This window comes from Triturus cristatus, chromosome 3_2, assembly GCF_964204655.1.
Source record: "Triturus cristatus chromosome 3_2, aTriCri1.1, whole genome shotgun sequence".
Classification (NCBI taxonomy): domain Eukaryota; kingdom Metazoa; phylum Chordata; class Amphibia; order Caudata; family Salamandridae; genus Triturus; species Triturus cristatus.
Window position 1 is genome coordinate 150,706,165 of NC_140584.1, and position 17,542 is coordinate 150,723,706.

Genomic DNA, 17,542 nt, shown 5'->3' on the forward strand with positions numbered 1-17,542 from the left:
TCGGGTTATCATTAAAAAGTGATGCTAACCCATGTGAAGCCTTTGTGACTTGGGCCTAAATCTTGGCTTCGCTTTCGAAGTCCGTGCTGTAGTCAGGTAATACTGACTGGACTTCCACTGTATCCCTGATCTTTTGAGTCAGAGTGTCCCAGTTTCTGAAATGGGAGCTGAGCTGGGACCATAATTGGTTTCCATGGCAACAGAGTCACTTCTTCTCTTAACTAGGATCACACTGCCTGGCGCACAATAAACGCTTAATTAGACTACCACTGGCTTTAAACAAGCTGTTGTGAGATGAACGCACGTCGAGCACGTAGCGTAGCGGGCATTTTTTGCTTGCTCGCAGTCCTCAATGACAAGTTGGTGACCGCGAGCGAGCAAAATAACATCCCGGCGAGACTTTTTCCTCATTCGCAATCAGCAACATCAAGTTGCCAATCGCGAGCAAGGAAAATGAACCTTCCGGCGAGATTCTCAATGCGGGGGGTCAGTTTTCCCATTGCGAGTGGTCGTGTATGCTCGCGGCCGCCCGCGATGAGAAACCACCAGTCCGCGTTGAGAAAGCTGCCGCTCGAGTACAAATCTACTTGAGCGGCAGAGAAACGACCGCTTGCACTGTGCAAGATGCGGTTTGCAATGATTGCACAGTGCGGACATGCATCCGTCACTGTGCAATCAGTGTGAACAGCATTTTGCACAGTGCACTCCGCAGTTCGCGTAGCTACACGTAGCTTGCGTAGTGCAAAGTGCACTTTGCGTAGCTAAGCGTAGCGCTACTATGCAAACTACACCCAGGGTTAATGTCAAGCATATCACCCTGCAGGGTATACTGCCACCTTAAGTAGGGGTGGGGGTTAAGGAGGGTGCCCTGACTGGGGTCTTATGGTTAGCCAGTTTTTAAACTTCTTGCAAAATTCTACCATGGAGCTGGCAGCATTGATGTATAGTGGGAGGTCGTACCTTGTTTTAGGAGTTAGTTAGATAAAGGTTGTGTGCACCAGAACTGGCTCTTCAGATGTGCTAAACTAACCCTAAATGTGTGGCACTTGGCATAGCTGCCTATTGCAATAGGCCAACATAGAGTCAAGTTCGGTTATACATAATGGTCTTTGGATTACTTACTGATAATCTTTATTACTCTAATTCTTCCTTACTTGTCCCATTCCTTACTTATGGAGTGAGTGTGCCCATTCACTCTTAGCAATTACTACTACAAAGTTATTTTCCCTTTCTATGAAAGGGTCAAAAGAATGTCCTATAAAACCCTCCCCTTCTTTTATCCCTTCCTGTTTCCATATTAGGCCCAAAAAAGAAAAGGCTGATTAGAAAGAACAGGGTGGGATGAGAAGGCTGTAAGGAATGGGACGAGCAAGGAGAACTGGAGAGATGAAGATTACCAGTAAGTAATCTGAACTTTGCCTTCTCTTCTTCCGTCCTTGTTCCGTTCCTAACTTATGGAGGCATGCTGAAGCAAAGCTTCTTTCTGCAGTCCCAGAAAGAAGAAATAAGGACACAAAGTTCAGGAAGTAATTTATTGTTTTTCAATCCCATATATCTTAAAGACCAAAAATAAACACTGTTTTAAGTTCCCTTCGAAACAGCTAAAGGTACTGAAACAAACACCTCACCAGTGAAAAAAACTAGAACAAAAGAAAAAGGGTCTGTTAAGCAGATATAGATTGCTTTATAATTTGCAAGCCAAAAACAATTCCCTGAGCAACATTTAACCTGGAATGAGAAATTAAGGCGGAACAAGAGGACCACGTTGTAGCGCTGCAGATGTCCCTAATAGAAACACCAGACCGCTCAGCCTATGAAGCTTTAATCCCTCCTGGTATGCCCTCTGCCCTTTGCCAGATAAGTCAAAAAGATAGCTACCTTGACTTATCTGTATAAGGTGGAGAAAGACAGCTTTTCACCTCTTTTCACAGGACCAACATTTACAAAGAGGCTATCTTATTTCTAAACTCAGATGATCTAGAGAGGTAAGAGTTTAGGGCCTGTACCACATCCAAGAGTCACACTGAAGCATCAGGTTCAGAAATCTCTTGACGTAATAAAGGCAGAACTGTCTCTTGGTCCCTGTGGAATGCTGAATTGATTTTGGGAAATAACTTAGAATTCAGTGTCAGAACTACTCTGTTGTCAAATATTCTAAAATAGGGGTGACGGCAAACCATATTATTTAGTTCTCACAATCACCTCACAGTGCTGATAACCACCAAAAAGATAACTTTTAGTATCAGATGTTTGAGAGATACTTCTTTAAAGGTTCATAGAGGTGCTTCTGAAGGTGAGAAAGGACCGATGGGAGAGCCCAGGAAACAGTTTAGAATCCATTTATTCCATGGACAATAAATGTTCACAAGCGGTTTGAAACACCTTGATAGGGTTGAAACAGAAAGGCCCTTTTCAAACTCCTCCTAGAGCAACTGAAAGATCTCAGTAGTGGTTTCAGAAACTGGTGACACGGACCTCACCCTGTATCACCTATCAAATGAACCCCAATGATGTTCATAAACTCTGTTAGTGGATGACCCTCTAGAAGATTATATGGAACAGGAAACTGAAAAGAGAGTCTCTTTTTAGGAGGCCTTCCCTCTCAACCTCCAAACCAAGAGTTTCAATGTGGCCAATGTCTGCAAAGGAAGAAGATGGTTGCTCAAAGGCGATGAAGTCAATGGAAGTAGCCACTCATTCCCCAGAGACAAGAGCTTGAGAAGAGGTAAGCAAGGTCTCCGAACCCAAAGGGGAAGAATCATGGTCACCTATGTTGACTCCCTCAGTAGTTGTGCCAAAAGCATTTGGATTAACAAAATGGGGGGAAGCATATAGGAGGCCTGGAGTCCAAGGACTCATCAGAGCATCTGACCCTAACAACCCCGGAGACTGGAACCTCATGAAGAACCGAGGCGCTTTGGGGTTCAGGGAATAGGCAAATAGGTCCACTATTGGATCCCCCATCTATCGCAGATTTTGTTATACACCTGGGGATCTAAGACAAATTCCTGAGAGGTCAGATAAGCATAGCTTAAGTAATCTGCATGAGAATTCAGAGCCCCTAGGATGTGAATGGCTCTCAAGCCCTGAAAATTGCTTTCCACCCAGGAGCAGATGTGAACAGCCAACCTGTTGTGGGATGAAGAACCTGTGCCAAACTGGTGATTCATATATGACATTGCCACTTGGTTGTCAAAAAGAATTACCACAGAATGTCCTCACAGCATGGCTAAAATAATAGAGCCTTCCAGACTTCTCTCAACTCTTTCCAGTTTGAGGAGTGTGTGCTCTTTGCTAAAGTTCAGAGACCTTGAGCTGTCTGGTTCTCCTAAATTGCTCTCCAAACTAGAATGCTGGCATTGGCTGTTAAAATTCTGGGGTTCAGATAGAGAAAGGGACTTTTCTTTTCCGGAGATGGAGGAGCCAACCACCAGTGGAATTCCTGTCAGAACCAAGCCAATGCAGGAACCATCACATTGTAATCATCCAGAGGTGGGTGGCAATGGTCTAGAATATGGTGAACCATGTACTCCGTAAGAAATCTAGAACATGATTTGAAGTCCAATGTTATTGCCTAGAAAATAAGGAGAGACAGGAATAAGAGACCTAAAAGACTATGCTCACAATTAGAAGGAATCCTTGAAAGGAAATTGCCTTACCGTATTTATCTGGACCCATCACTAGTCTGTTGTCGAAGCTTCTGGTAACTCCAGGAAGGTCAGGATTAGCCATCTCAGCTAGACAAGGAAGCCTTTTCCCTGAACAGCATCAAACAAAGATCCTATAAATTCATGTCTCTGGGAAGGAACAATTAGAGACTTTGATTGGTTGATAAGGAAGCCAAAATTCACAAGGGGTTGCACTGTCCTCATTGTATCCTACAGGGCTTTGAAAATGAGAGGGGACTTGAATTAGGAGACCAACTAGGTAAGGATGGACAATAATAACCCAAGAATGGAAGAGACATATCACTGGAGCAAATATTTTTGTGAAGACCCAAGGGAAGATCTGTAGTCCAAACGAGAGCACCCAGAACTGGTTGTATGACACAACCATGCAGTCTTTACAATGACTGCGTCTTTACCATGCATGCCTGTTGTGTACATAGTTGCTATGTAACTCGGCATGGACCTTTCATTCTCTGTTCACTCTGTTCACTCTAGAGTGTATGGTCCGTGCTGTGCTCTTTCTGTCAGTTGGATGTTGAAGATTGATGGCACTGGACGCCCTCCGGTGATGCTGTAAACTTATGGATTAAACATCCTTTACTCCTACTACTGGATTCCTCATTACTTAACAATTGCCGACAAAGTTTGGTACAGCATCACCCTGCGGACCTGCGAACCTGCGAGTTGACTTTGTAATTTATTTTTTCTCTCCTTGGGCATTTTTCGACGATTATTCCTAATTTCAGAAGTTCGCTTAAATTGTGCCTACTTGTGGATCTTCCGTTTCTGGTAAAGCAGCGTTTGGATTTGTTATTTTTTATTCTTCCGAATTGCACTTTACTCAACTTTAGAAGATGTCATTTTTCAAAAAAGCTTACCATGACTGCTGAAGGATGACGACATTGGCAGTTGAAGGCTGACGACATTCCTGGAGTCTTCGTGTCCGTGAGTCTGGACTTGCTTTGGCTGTGACGTACTGTCCTTCTAGAGTCCTCTCCTCTCCCGGACTTATTGGATTCTGGAGTGTCAAGCCCTGCGTGCGTCTTACATATTACGTCGTACGTCCTTTAACGTGAGCCAGCGTCATTACGTTGTTTCATGCACCGTGCTGCCATTTTTTCTTTTTGTGTGTCTACTAGCAACTCCGGTTCGACACAGCGCTTTGCTTGGTGTCTCCTTTTCCGGTTATTTAATCACCATACCGATATTAAGCGGAGGTATTTACGGTAACTTTTCCACTTTATAAGGCGAACATTGAATACCCTTATACTCCCATTCAACGTATTATTTTTTTATTACACAATACTTTGTTCAAGATATTTACTCAACAGTAACTTTGCCAGTTTTCGCTATTTACCTTCAACATTATGAAGTGAAGGTTGTACACTGTTGTACTTCTATTCATTGGACATTTCTGTTTACATAACACTTATTATTTTTCTTCAAGATGTCTACTCAGCACTACAACTTGGCTCCTCATCAGTGTTTTTGGCCTGCTGATTCTTCTCCATGCATGAAATGGCCTGAACGGAAAGCATACTTTATTCATTATATTGATACTCTTGATGCTCAAGGGAAAATGTCCCCAGCTCATAAAAAATGATTTTTTTTGCACTTTGTTAGACCTGAGGGACTTAAAGCTTACAGTCAAATGATTAGAGTGAGTTGTGGGAGTGATGAAAATGTCTTTACTACTGCTCTTAATGATTTTGATTGTTATTTTTCCCCTAAAGTATGTATTGGTATAACACGATACTAGTTTTTCCAGCATAAGCAAAATGCAGATTAATCTATTGATAACTATGTTGTAGTGACTTAGTCCAGACGTGTAGAGGATCTTTAGATGTTTATTTGTGGTTGGTTAAAAGTCATCCAATACAATCCAATACAAGACAGTACAAGACCAATCATAGACCCCACCAGGAGCAGCCAGTATGGTGCTCAGCCCTTCTCAACTGACCTCTCTGGCTCCCAACATTCTGTACTACATCATAAGATGAACATTCCACTGGCAAAGCAAGAGATGCAATGCATAACAACAAAGCCAGGATATTACATATGTTTCCACTGTAAGAACTCTTTCCCTCGATTGCCAATAAGGAATCTTACAAGAAGATTTTATAAGGGACCAAGTTGTCATGCATGTTAGAGATTCGTCTATTCAGGATAGACTATGAGTAAATGGAGATTCCAAATTAAATGATATTTTAGCTATACTTAGGAAAGCTGAGATGTCTTGCAGAAGTGCAAAAGAAGTCAGGGTTGAAGATAAGGATAAGGTCGAGAAAGCCAACACTCTTGTTGCTAAAGGAGGTAATATCAGTGTTAATACTAGAAAACAAAGAATGTAATGTTTTACCAGACAAAGACAAATTTATTTGTTACAGATGTAGCAGTAAATCTCATTTAGCAAACAACAAAGCTTGCCCTGCCATGAAACAGAAGTGTTCCGTTTGTAAACTTCTCTCTACGATGTGCAGAAAAGCTAAAGGTGGCAAGATAAAGTGTGTTGATGAGATTGACCAAGGTCAAAGTGATAATGATGACAAATGCACTGATTTTGATAGGTCTTACTTGTTAAATATTAGAGATGCTTCCGGTGTTGTTTTAAACATTGATAACTCGGTTGTCGAAAAGAAACCCATATGCAATATGACTATTGGAGGTGTAGAGAAACACATGTATGCTGATTCGCGATCTCCTTATTCTATAGTAAATGAGAATGTTTGGAAGTCAAAATTTGTGGAAAAACTTGGCTCAAATTTAGATCCGCCGGAGTTCAATCCTGAAGGGTACTCTGGAGAAAGAATTGATATTATTGATTGTCGTTTACTTATTTTCAGGTTCAAAGACTTAGAATGTGTTGCAAGTTTGTATGTTTCTAAAAAAGGACCATCTGTTTTAGGGTGGTTCGAACAGGGAAAACTCAATATTATTCTCAATCCTAATAATCCTGATCCTGTAATGGGTATGGGAGATTCTGAAGAGTACAGTACAATGTTGTTGGAGAAATTTCCCGAAGTCTTCAGAGACGACATTGGTGAATTAAGAAACTTCAAACACAAGATTATTCTAAGGGATAATGCATGTCCCAAAATCTTTAAAGCAAGAAATATTCCCATTTTGGTAAGAAATGAGGTGGAAAAAGAACTTGGGAAATTGATAGAGAGTAAGATTATCGAAAAAATTGATTCTTCTGAGTGGATTTCCCCCATCGTTTTAGCCAGACGTGCCAATGGTAACATCAGACTTTGCATTGATTTGTGCCATCTTAATATTAATATTTTAATTGACCAATTTTCTTTACCCAGAATATCTTAAATGTTGTCACTTATAGGCAAAGCTAAGTTCTTTTCCTGTATTGGTCTTTCCGCTGCCTACCATCAAATTGTCCTTGATGAAGACTGTAAGAAATGTACTGCATTTGTTACACCATTTGGGTGTTATCAATTCAAGAGAATGCCCTTTGCCTTGCCTCAGCGGCAGCCGTGTTCCACCGCACCATGCTTAACATTTTTGGGGATTGCAAAAATGCAGTGTGTTTTCAGGACAATATCCTTGTGTTTGCCAACAACAAAATTAATCACGATTACGCCTTATATTTAATTCTGGGTAGATTATCTTCTAGCGGTTTAACAGTGAAACAATCGAAATGTAAATTTGGAGTTACCTCTGTGACTTATCTTGGTCATCTACTATGTGAAGATGGTATCAAACCCAAACCTGAGTTGGTTGAAGCAATTCGATGAGCTCCATCTCCTTCTTCAAAGGATGATGTTAGATCACTTTTGGGATTAACTGAATTTTATGCTAAATACATTCCGAACTTTTTTTGCCGGGTGCTCAATATTAGACAATTGCTTAAAATCAAAAGCAAATTTGTATGGAGTGAGGAGTGTGAAAAGGAATTCCAAGATGTGAAATAAGCCATTGTAAATTCCACAGCTCTTAGCAGTTTTGACCCTCTTCTTTCTTGTGTTATCACCACTGATGCCAGATCCAAGGGTTTAGGAGCGGTACTGGTGCAGAAACTTGAGATGGGTAAGAAAACTGGATTCCTCGTTACTTAACAATGCCTTTACAACAAATTTCATTGGAAAGGCATGTTTTGTAAAGGCATATATTTTGTAAAGATCGCACCTCAGCCCACCCTTCCTTCCCTGATCACTAAAAATCGGCCCTCCTGCAGTGTAATATACAGGACCCAGCCCTATTAACTAGCCTAACCCCCAACCCTGAGGCCCTAGCCTAGATAAACTACCCGACCCCAGCAGCCCGGGCCTAAGCCCTAAAAACTGCCCACTAGCCCTGAAAACTGTCCCTTTCCAGCCTGCCATGAGCCCTAAAAATTGCCCTCTAGCCCTGAAAACTGCCCATTTCCCACCCCCTGCCCTGATTCTTAAAACTCGGCCACTTAAAAATTATCCCAACCCCAGCCCCCCTCCCTGAGCCCTAAACCCAGCCCCCAGTTCCTCAAAACTACCTCCACCTCCTTCCAGCCCCAGCCCAATCTGCCTAGGCGCGCCCCAGTCCGTGCTTGCTGCTCCATGCCTTATGGTTCCTCTCCCATCCGCTTGCACAGCTAGAACGCAGACTCCCTTAACCCTGCATATGAGTGGTTAAGGCAACCATTGTTCAGCTTGTGGGGAAACGGCATGCATGCTTAGTGCCATGTTGTTAAGGCTGTTTCCCCAAATGGCCAGTGATGGTTCCTGATTGAAATTATGAGTAAATGCTGCAAGAATTGAGCTACTAACACATGAAGATATGTTTCTTGGAGGGCAGGCTTCATTAGAAAATCCACCGGAGAAACTAGGGAAATGACCTGTTGTAAGGTTTTCATTTTGAAATTAATCGCTGAGATGAACCTGTTCAGGAATTAAAGTTTTATGATCATTCGATAGTTGCCCAAGACTTTCCTGACAAGAACACTCAAGAATAACAGCGGCATCCTCTTTCCGGAGAGACGATCTCAAGTATGCCTCTTTAGTGCAGCAGTGAGTTAATGCTTTCCCTTAAGGCTACTCTCCTCAATGTTTCTCTGGGCCAGTGGGTCTGTACAAATTGAGGTTCTTGAAACTCATGAGAGAACTCCAGAACGCAGCCTTGAGAAACAACTTGAAGGATCCAGTTGATGAAAATCCATCTCTTCCATACTTCTTGGAGCGGTGACAGACGACCACCCACAGGACCATAGGGAGGAGCCATACTAGGCACGAATCCTGCTTCAAATCTCCATTATTGCCAGACTTGTGGGAGGCACTAGCTGATTGAGAGGTCCTATGCTGAAACCTGGATCTGCTGAGCAGGAGGTCTGTTTTTGTTCTCCTGTTGTATTCAGACTTTTTTCTGCTGCCCTTCTAAGACGTCTGTTTGTGATCAAAAGGCTAAACATGTTTCTGGCTCTTAAAGGACTTTTTAGGAACTTCTAACTAACTCCTCACCGAAAAGCTTGCTGCCTGAAAAAGGTAGCACACAATTATTTTGTGCTGCCTCCACTTTTCATTCCTATAAATGCAAATGTCACCTGGCAGCTACAGAACTGGAGGAAGCCTTTGTATATGCTCTTACATTATCAAAGGTGATGTCAGAGAAGAATTTTGCTGCACTTCTATGTGACGCAATAGCTGTGAAAAGTCCTCACCATCTTGGATGCCAGAAGAGAGTGTCTGGAAGTCCTTCACCAAGGACTGGGAAGTATACATAGCATAAAGCTCTGACCTTAAGGCAAGACTGAGATCAGCAACAGGTCGTTCTAGGCTGCCTTCACTTCCCTTTCCACTGGGCCATTTTAGGTCACATCCTGTAAATAGAGTCGGGTTTTCAGTGAGGTTGGTAAGTAAGGGAAAAAGAGTAAGAACTTGCAGCAACCTAGGCTCGCCCTTTGTCAAAGGATACAATCTCCCCATAAACTTTGGCACCAAGACTCTATCTTGATCTCTTCATTCTCATTTTATATGGCTCTGAATGGCAGGGTTCAGGTTACGTTAGGAACTGACTTCCTATGGAACGCTCTGAACTGTTCCCCACTCGCACTGGGCTGACCCTCATGAGGAGGAAACTGAAGGTTGGGAGAAAGATAAGAGACAACCAGCTCCAAGTCCTCATTCAATATATATTTCCCTCAGGTGGAAAGGCTCTCTGTACCATTTCCTTCAGAGAAGATTCAAATTTTGGTCCGGAATAGGAGAGAGAACCCCTTCTTCTCTTAGACCCATGACACTTTAGTTCCTTGTGATGCCACTAGTCTGATGTTGGAATCTATTCTTTTGCTTTCTCGAATTCAATATTTGGACGTTTCATTGCTTAATATATTTGTTTTCCTGGCACCCCACCCCTGACATTATTAACAGTACCTTATAGGTTTGCCTTCCCTTCCTACTGGAGTCTCATGATTCCTGCCCTGTTACTCTCTTGGGTTCCAATCATGCATGGACTGCCTTCCATTCTCGTTTAACAGATATGTTTGTTTGTTTTCAAGGTTCTTCCTGGTAGAATCTTGTCTTTGAGTTCTGCAGCGTGTATGTGTGAACTCTGATTACCAACTCTGCTCTGGCTCCAAACTCAACCACAAAGCGGAAGGTGACATGTATTTACAGTGCCCATATCTGTTAGCATACTTTCTGGGAGGAGTGACAGGATATGTTGGATTATCCACCAGACCTTATCTCAAAGAAGTGGCCCTTGTCATGGCGGAAACCCTGGTGCCCATGAAATATTAGTACGGACCAATGTGTTGATGTCTAACCCAAATAACACATAGAAAACGTAATGCGCTTCTAAAGTATTCTTTGCAGAATAGATGTAGGCTCTTGTGTACCTGGTAAATAGCTGTCTACCGCTCTTAAGGCAGATTTTTCGTCGTTGGTTCATCCCTGAAATAAATATACTCCAGGGAAACCACTGGTCAAAATTAATAAACTTAATCCCAGCTTCTAACCTAGGGAAGAAGCTATGGTTCATACGGGACCTAGGCCCATCATGACTGAAAATCCTGTATTTCAATAAAAGTGTGTCAAAAATTAATTTGTGAAAGTTCATAGCACAATAATTCTAATACAGTTAATGTGTTATTTTAGGTCATCTAAATAGTTTGCACTAACAAATAAATTTTAACGATTATGTATTTTGAACACGAGCTTGTCATTATTATTAAATTATTAATTTAGGCTCTATTGTTATAGACACTAACATATTTCATGTAAATGCACAATTCTTTATAAATAATTTATGAGTCATAATTCTCATAAATTCTATCACAAAGAAAAAAACAATAGAATGTGCTAACATCAAAAGGAGTGATTACTAGATCATTTATTGTAATTCATTTCCAATGCAATTGTTGCTAGTTTAACATACATGGTTTTCACATACAAAGCTTTTTATCAAGACTTTCGTGACGTTATTCGATGACAGCAAGAGCAAAGAAAATGGACTACATTTTCCTTGCGTATTATACAATAAGAAAATGATACATTTCTGCCCTCATGCACTTTTTAGCATTTCATATAAAAACGATTACTGTAAGTTAAACCATTTTCCCCTAAAGTTAAAGGATCTAACAAATGTCTGATAGTTCTGCTTCCATTGGGTCTTTCAGCAGTATATCAAGATTGAGGCCCATATCCCAAGTTACTGCTTCAGAAAATTCCTACACGTGCGGTATCTACTGTTATCGCCCACACCAAAATTATGAGTTTGGCAGCTAGCATTGCACATTTCCCAGGATACATTTCGGCAGGTCAAGCCTGTCAACATTTTTCAGGGGAAAAATATCCAGCAATTACTTGGGCATACAGATTTTGGTGTGGTAAGTAACAAAGGGGACAAGCTAAAAAGTGTGTGTAATTTATCCCACCCGATAAGTTCTGACCCAGCAGAGTCAGATGTTATCGAACAAGACACATTTCGGCTCAAACACTGGGCCCCTCCTAATGAGGGCCACAGAGGTATTTGAGAGGTAATCTTCAGCTAGTCAGTCTCTTCATTGATAAAAGAATGTTTGCAGAGCAGATTTCTCTTCTGCACAAAGTAATCATCAAACAGATAAATGTACACTTTTGTATGGTGGGGGCTCCCCTGTTTGTTTTTTTCTTTATATGTGGGCGGCCCCGTATTCCCACTTCTTTTTTTAGGTCTCGGCTAGGCAGCGCGCATGCGCTGTCTCTCCGAGACATCTGGTAATCCATATGGGTGTTGAAACTCCGCCCATTGCTTGTTACTTTCTCGTGGCTTGCGATTCGTTATCTTGTGCATTTTTTTTGTGATCAGCCTCATTATTGGTTCTTCATGCCATACGTAACTTCCGTTCATTCCGGAAGCAGCACAGCCTAACTTCAGTATCCTAGCTTACACAGCGTAATTGTTTTTATTTTAAAATAGTGCGCATTAGCATGCGCGCGCAACCCTGCCGCCGAACACAGTCCCGGACTCACTGCTTCCTTGTTTATCAAGCGTCCTGTGACCTCTATCCTTGGTACCTGTGATTGGCCTGGCCACCTCACACACACCATCTTTACCCCGCTTCCACTACCCCCGCTCGGCCCGGTTCCATTGCTCTCATCCCCCCCCCCCCATCTCCCCACTAAGAGTTTGATGCTAATGATATCGGTCCGGTCTGCTGGGCTCACGCTGCTTCCTCCAGTGACATACTGGGCTCGCACGCACCCCCAGTACAGTACCGGTGTCCGGTCCGCTCCCTCAGACCACACGAGCTATGCACACACCACATAGGGCCCCACTCGTGGCTCCGCCTATGTGTGCTCCGTTTAGCCGGGTTCGGTGTCCTCATCTCCCGCTCCCAATACACCCCTGCCGTCCGCACCTGACCCGGCAGCAGTGTCCGGTCCGGGTCCACGGCCCAGGCGCCCCCATGATGAGTCCACACCTTCCCACAGGTCAGTTTTTAACAGTCCGGCATCGGTAGTGAGTATATGTTTTATATTGGTTTGCTGTAACAGGGTACACGTTCTTTGCTGATAACTTCGAGCGGAAATCAAAATTGACAATTCTACATATTGCTATCCGTTTTGCAGGCATATTCATTCCGGTGAATATATAACTTCCGAAGTTCTAGACGCGATAAGATGTACTTTTTAATGGTCTGCCTACCCCTTCACGTGCCACCAAAAGCATTCTGTTGCTTTGCTGAGCTTATTTCCAGGTGCCGAGTCAGCCATCCTCATCGGCTCACATCCCCTCCTCTTCTGAGGTGACTGGTGACCCGCCTTGCTGCAGAGTCTAGAAGGTGAGCCGGGTTCTCTCTCTTCTGGCCTGCAGTACCAGGTGGGGACGGGTGCTAGGACCCAGCGGCGCGCTACCGAGAGCACCTTCAACCCAGCCCTATGCCCGCCCCTGCGCCACTGTGCGCGCTGCTGTGGATGGAAGAGGCGAGCTAACTAACATTGTAAAAACAGATGTTTAGCTTAGATATTTTAAGCTATGCCCTTACTTGAATTGCCTACGGCCACAACAGCATTAGCCCTTCTAGAAAGACTTCACGCAATACCGGTCGGCGAGAGGTGGGACAATTATGAGCCACTCAATACAAAACGGGGTCATTATCGCAAACAGTAAGTGGGTAAAAGGTGCTGTCAAATTGTTTCTCCCTTAGTAATTAATCACAGGTAGAATAAGAATAAACGTTGTAGGAAAGATATCTCAGAATACACACTGAAAATGGCACGGAAGAAAGGCCCGACTAAGTTGTTGGCTGGTTATTGGTATCTCTTAATTTTATGGCTAATAACCTTGTAGGTGAACAAAGAAGCGGTTTATTTCATTAGCCACCCTCTCCTGGCATATAGACCGTTCAGCAGTCTGCCGATCACATGGTTCACCAGAAGTATTTTACAGACATATTTACCTGTGGAGAGGCTGGTAATCAACACTTCCACGTCTGGACTTTCACTGCCCCACGCATCAAACACAGAACGATGCCAAGTGCAAATCTCCCTGCCTGGTCAGGGTGTCTCTGCATTTACAAACCGTTACAGATATTCTAGCCTACAGAAACAGGAACGCTTTTCTTTCTTCACTGTTTGTGTTTGGACTTTGTTACATTTTTAGGATTGCCTTGTAGAGATTGTACTACTCCCAACTATTGCCTTCCCGTACTACCAGTTTATTTTTTATTTATTTGAACACACCTGGCTTGCTTATTATGCAAAATTTGGGTAGGAAACCACTTCAGACATGTGAGGTCAAATTGTACACAAATAACGCTCTAGATAAGTACTTCTCATTGCAGTACTTTAATGGGCCTAGTAGTGTCAAAGCTTCCACGTTAAAGAGCAGTAGATGTAGCAACAAAGATAATCTGTTGCAATTTCTAAATGCTTATACGGTCCCAAAGCCGAGACCAATTGCATTGCAAATGCTTGTTCTTTATTGGGGTGCCCCATACATTAGTTCTCTTTTGCCTCCCTGCCATTGCATTTCACCAATTGCATCTTCTGCGTTGATGATGTACACCAACAGTAAGAGAGGGGCACAAAGGCCGCAAAACATCTATTTATAAAAGATCCTTTAGGGTCGGCATCAAATAGAAGCATGCTACAATGTAAAAGTAACTGACATTTTCTCAACTAATGTAAATTTTAAATGTTGTGCAAAGCAGAATTAGCACGCTTACCTTTGTACATCGAAATAATTTTTCATTAATAAAAGCTGGAATTCATTCGCTTTCATGTAGCTTATGTAAGAAGACATTTGGGAAAATTATTTACTGCATTTCGGATTTGTATCCTTGTTTTCTTGACATTAGCTCCAAATTAGTGCCTTCCAATTGCTATGGCAACCCTACAGTGCTATGGTACATACAAGGTTTAATAAAAAAAACAATTACATCGTCTACTGATGTACTGCCTCTCTTATAGTGTGAAACCTAGGGGCAGATTTACAACTTCTGGCGCATCCCTGCAAATCAGCCGGGATGCGCAAAGAAAGATGCGTCACGCAAAACTACCCGTGTTCCACCATGGATGCGCCGCATTGTGTGGCGCAAGGGTAGGGCGATGCGTGTCGCATCCTGTAGCGTAAGGGCGGGGCATTGCTGGAGTCGTGTCGCAAGCGCGACGCGGCTTCAGCAATGCTCAGGAGCGCCCTATGCCTAACATGCTGCGTCCCTCCTTACGCCTGCTTCAAGCAGATGCAGGGTTTTGATGCAGCATGGATGTAAAAGTGACTCAGTGAAATCTTGTAGATTTCACTATGTCACTTTTACAAGGTGTTCCTGCGCCGGAACGCCCACCCTGTACCGGAACGCCCACATGAAACCTACCGCAAGTTTCATGTGGCGCAGGGCTTTACAACGTGACGCATCTCCCTAGATGCATCATGTTGTAAATAAAGTGCTACGTGGCGCATGGTTTACGCCGCCGCTGCGTCACAGAAGTGACGCAACAGCGGTGTAAATGTGGTGCATTGGGCTTGTAAATCTGCCCCCTAGAAGCCACGGCCTGAAAACATCGCATGTACTGGTGATATCCTATCCCGTTTGTTCTCGTTCCACTCTTTCATCATCTCAACCATAATTTAGCTTTCTAAAAATGTAATATTTCAATTTTTATAAGGGTATGAGGCAGATTCCTGAAATAAAAATATGAATGAGTTGCTTCAATTCACCTTTGAAGAGTGAGGTGAAACATGGCAGAATTGGCTGCTTTGGGATGGTGCACTCATTAAACTGGGGGAATTAGAAAACATTTGGAGTTGGGAGTGCCTGTGTCCAACTCATCTATTACTCTTAAACCCTTTTATCTTTAGATTTGTACGTGCTCTTTGCCACATAACCCCTATAGAGGATGAGTAGTCATCAAACTGATTAGCACACTAAATACCCCATTGACTCCAGTCCGGTCAAGAATTTGGGCTCTCCATAGAGATAAGATTAGCCTTAACCATAGCCAGCAAAATGTGCACAAGTGCCGTTTTCTTCCAGGGGAATACTTCCAATGCATACTTTTAGCAACAGTGATTCATAATTCAAAATTCTGTTAAATAAATAATTCACATAGAGTAAAAATAATTCTGTTTTTTAGAGCTTTGTGTGCTTTTATGCATGTAGAATTACTCAAAAGAAATCACTGGGGATATATCGTATTGGCCTCTGCTAAGAAGTGTTCACATATGAGCCTTCGGTGGTTCTATTAACACAGTTCGCTCTGCCTCTCTTGACATAGAGGCACTGAAAACGATTTAAGTATTACAATTTTACACAAGACATTTTTTAGAACAAAAACATAATTCAAAAACATAAGTGCTTGAAGTACAGAGTGAGGCTTTGAATTGTTTATATGGAGATTTTTTAACCTCTTGACAGAACAATCTCTTGAGGTGCATCTAATAGGAAGCCTTTGCTAGTGTAGCCTTCTGACACCATTAATGTATGCGCATTTCCTGTACTAGTCCTCAATGTACACCATGGCTATTCCAGACAGGAAAAGTCCACAGATGTCCCCCACAAGCTGTAGCACCACGTGCCTGAGACAGGCAATGCAAAATTAGTGACACATTAGAGGTAAATAGATAATTTTCCCCCTGCTATGGGGGGTCTATCATTGGAAAATTTATAATCCCAGTTCTCCCAAAATGGCTTCCGCCAGGGAGGCAGGAGCCACTCCATAGTAAAAATTGTATGAGCTTGGTGACCTCAGTAGCTGGCACGGCAGAGGCGGTATGACTGCCACCCAGCCACCAGTTTGAAAGGACCCACTCAGTAATTCACACAGGATTACTGTTAATTGTTTTGGCATAATTTGGCAAATAGATTAAAGTCAAACATTATAAGACAGCTCAATAAGAATCTAAGGATCTTTTACCAAATTGAATCATTTGTAGGTAATAAGGTTACAAATATCCATTTCACTAGTTTATGCTAGAGAGTGATAAATTCATTTGATTAAGAACAAAGTAAAGGTATTCTTAAATCTTACTTTAGAATTTAATTTTTTCTATAAATATTTAGAAGAAACACACTAAGGCTGGCTTATTACGCCTCAATAAAACCACTTGTTTAAATCTTTCCAAAATGTTTGATTGTGTACTACTTGTTTAATTAGATTTTTTTTGTGCAAGCAAATAAAAATAACCCAGAAAATTAGCAATGTTAGCAATATCTGCCTTCTCCCTGGGAGAACAGTAATGTATCTTCATCTCCTTGATAACATAACCATTACCAATTATTGTCGTCTTGACAAACTCTTCATTAAGAGGTAGACTAGGGAATAGTTTTTGACCAACCATGTAATCGGTACTCCCAAGGAGTCCAATCATTACTAGATGACCACCTGTTTTTAAGAGCGTTGTGATATTTCTAATTGCCTTTGAGTAGCTGTTCAAATCACTGCAAGCACCTTCTAAGCACAATGATGTGACCAGGCAGTCTGCTGGTGGTAAGACGACTGGATTCAATGGATTGCTCTTTGTGACGTCACATTTAAGAACTCGTTTAACTGTTGTTCTTATCTTCTCTTCTTTCTCAGCACATGTAGTCCTAAAAATGAATTGACAACATTTAGAGTACACAATTATTATGTTGATCGCCAACGGCAGAATACACAAGTATTTCTTTAAAAAGTACAATACAAAGTCATTCTTAAGATTAATTACTGCTAAAGAATATCTTTGTTACCCCCAGTCTATCTCACTATCTCTACTAAATCAATTGTTTATCTTAAATAACATTGCCTGCTAAAGTAGTCCTACCTTACATTGTGCTATAGCCAGGGCCAGCAGATCACAGACGTACTTCCGTGACCTGGTGGCCCTGTGACTGAAGGTCTGGAAGGCCAGACATCGGAAATCCTACAGTTCTTACCACTGAGAATGAGATGCGGGCAGTGGTTAGGTCCTCCTGGTGGGTGCCAGGGTGC

The 17,542-nt window shown here is 42.3% G+C and overlaps 1 protein-coding gene across 1 annotated transcript in view; it reads right to left on the reverse strand.

Moving 5' to 3' along the window:
• Positions 1-10,967: 10,967 nt before the first annotated feature.
• The window catches only part of LOC146856919 (nicotinamide N-methyltransferase-like), a 140,280-nt gene continuing 133,705 nt past the window's right edge, over positions 10,968-17,542 (reverse strand). Inside the window, exon 4 of the mRNA XM_085647385.1 lies at positions 10,968-17,163. Coding sequence (XP_085503511.1) covers positions 16,722-17,163 — 442 coding nt within the window. The 3' untranslated portion in view covers positions 10,968-16,721. The remainder of the gene's footprint in view (positions 17,164-17,542) is intronic.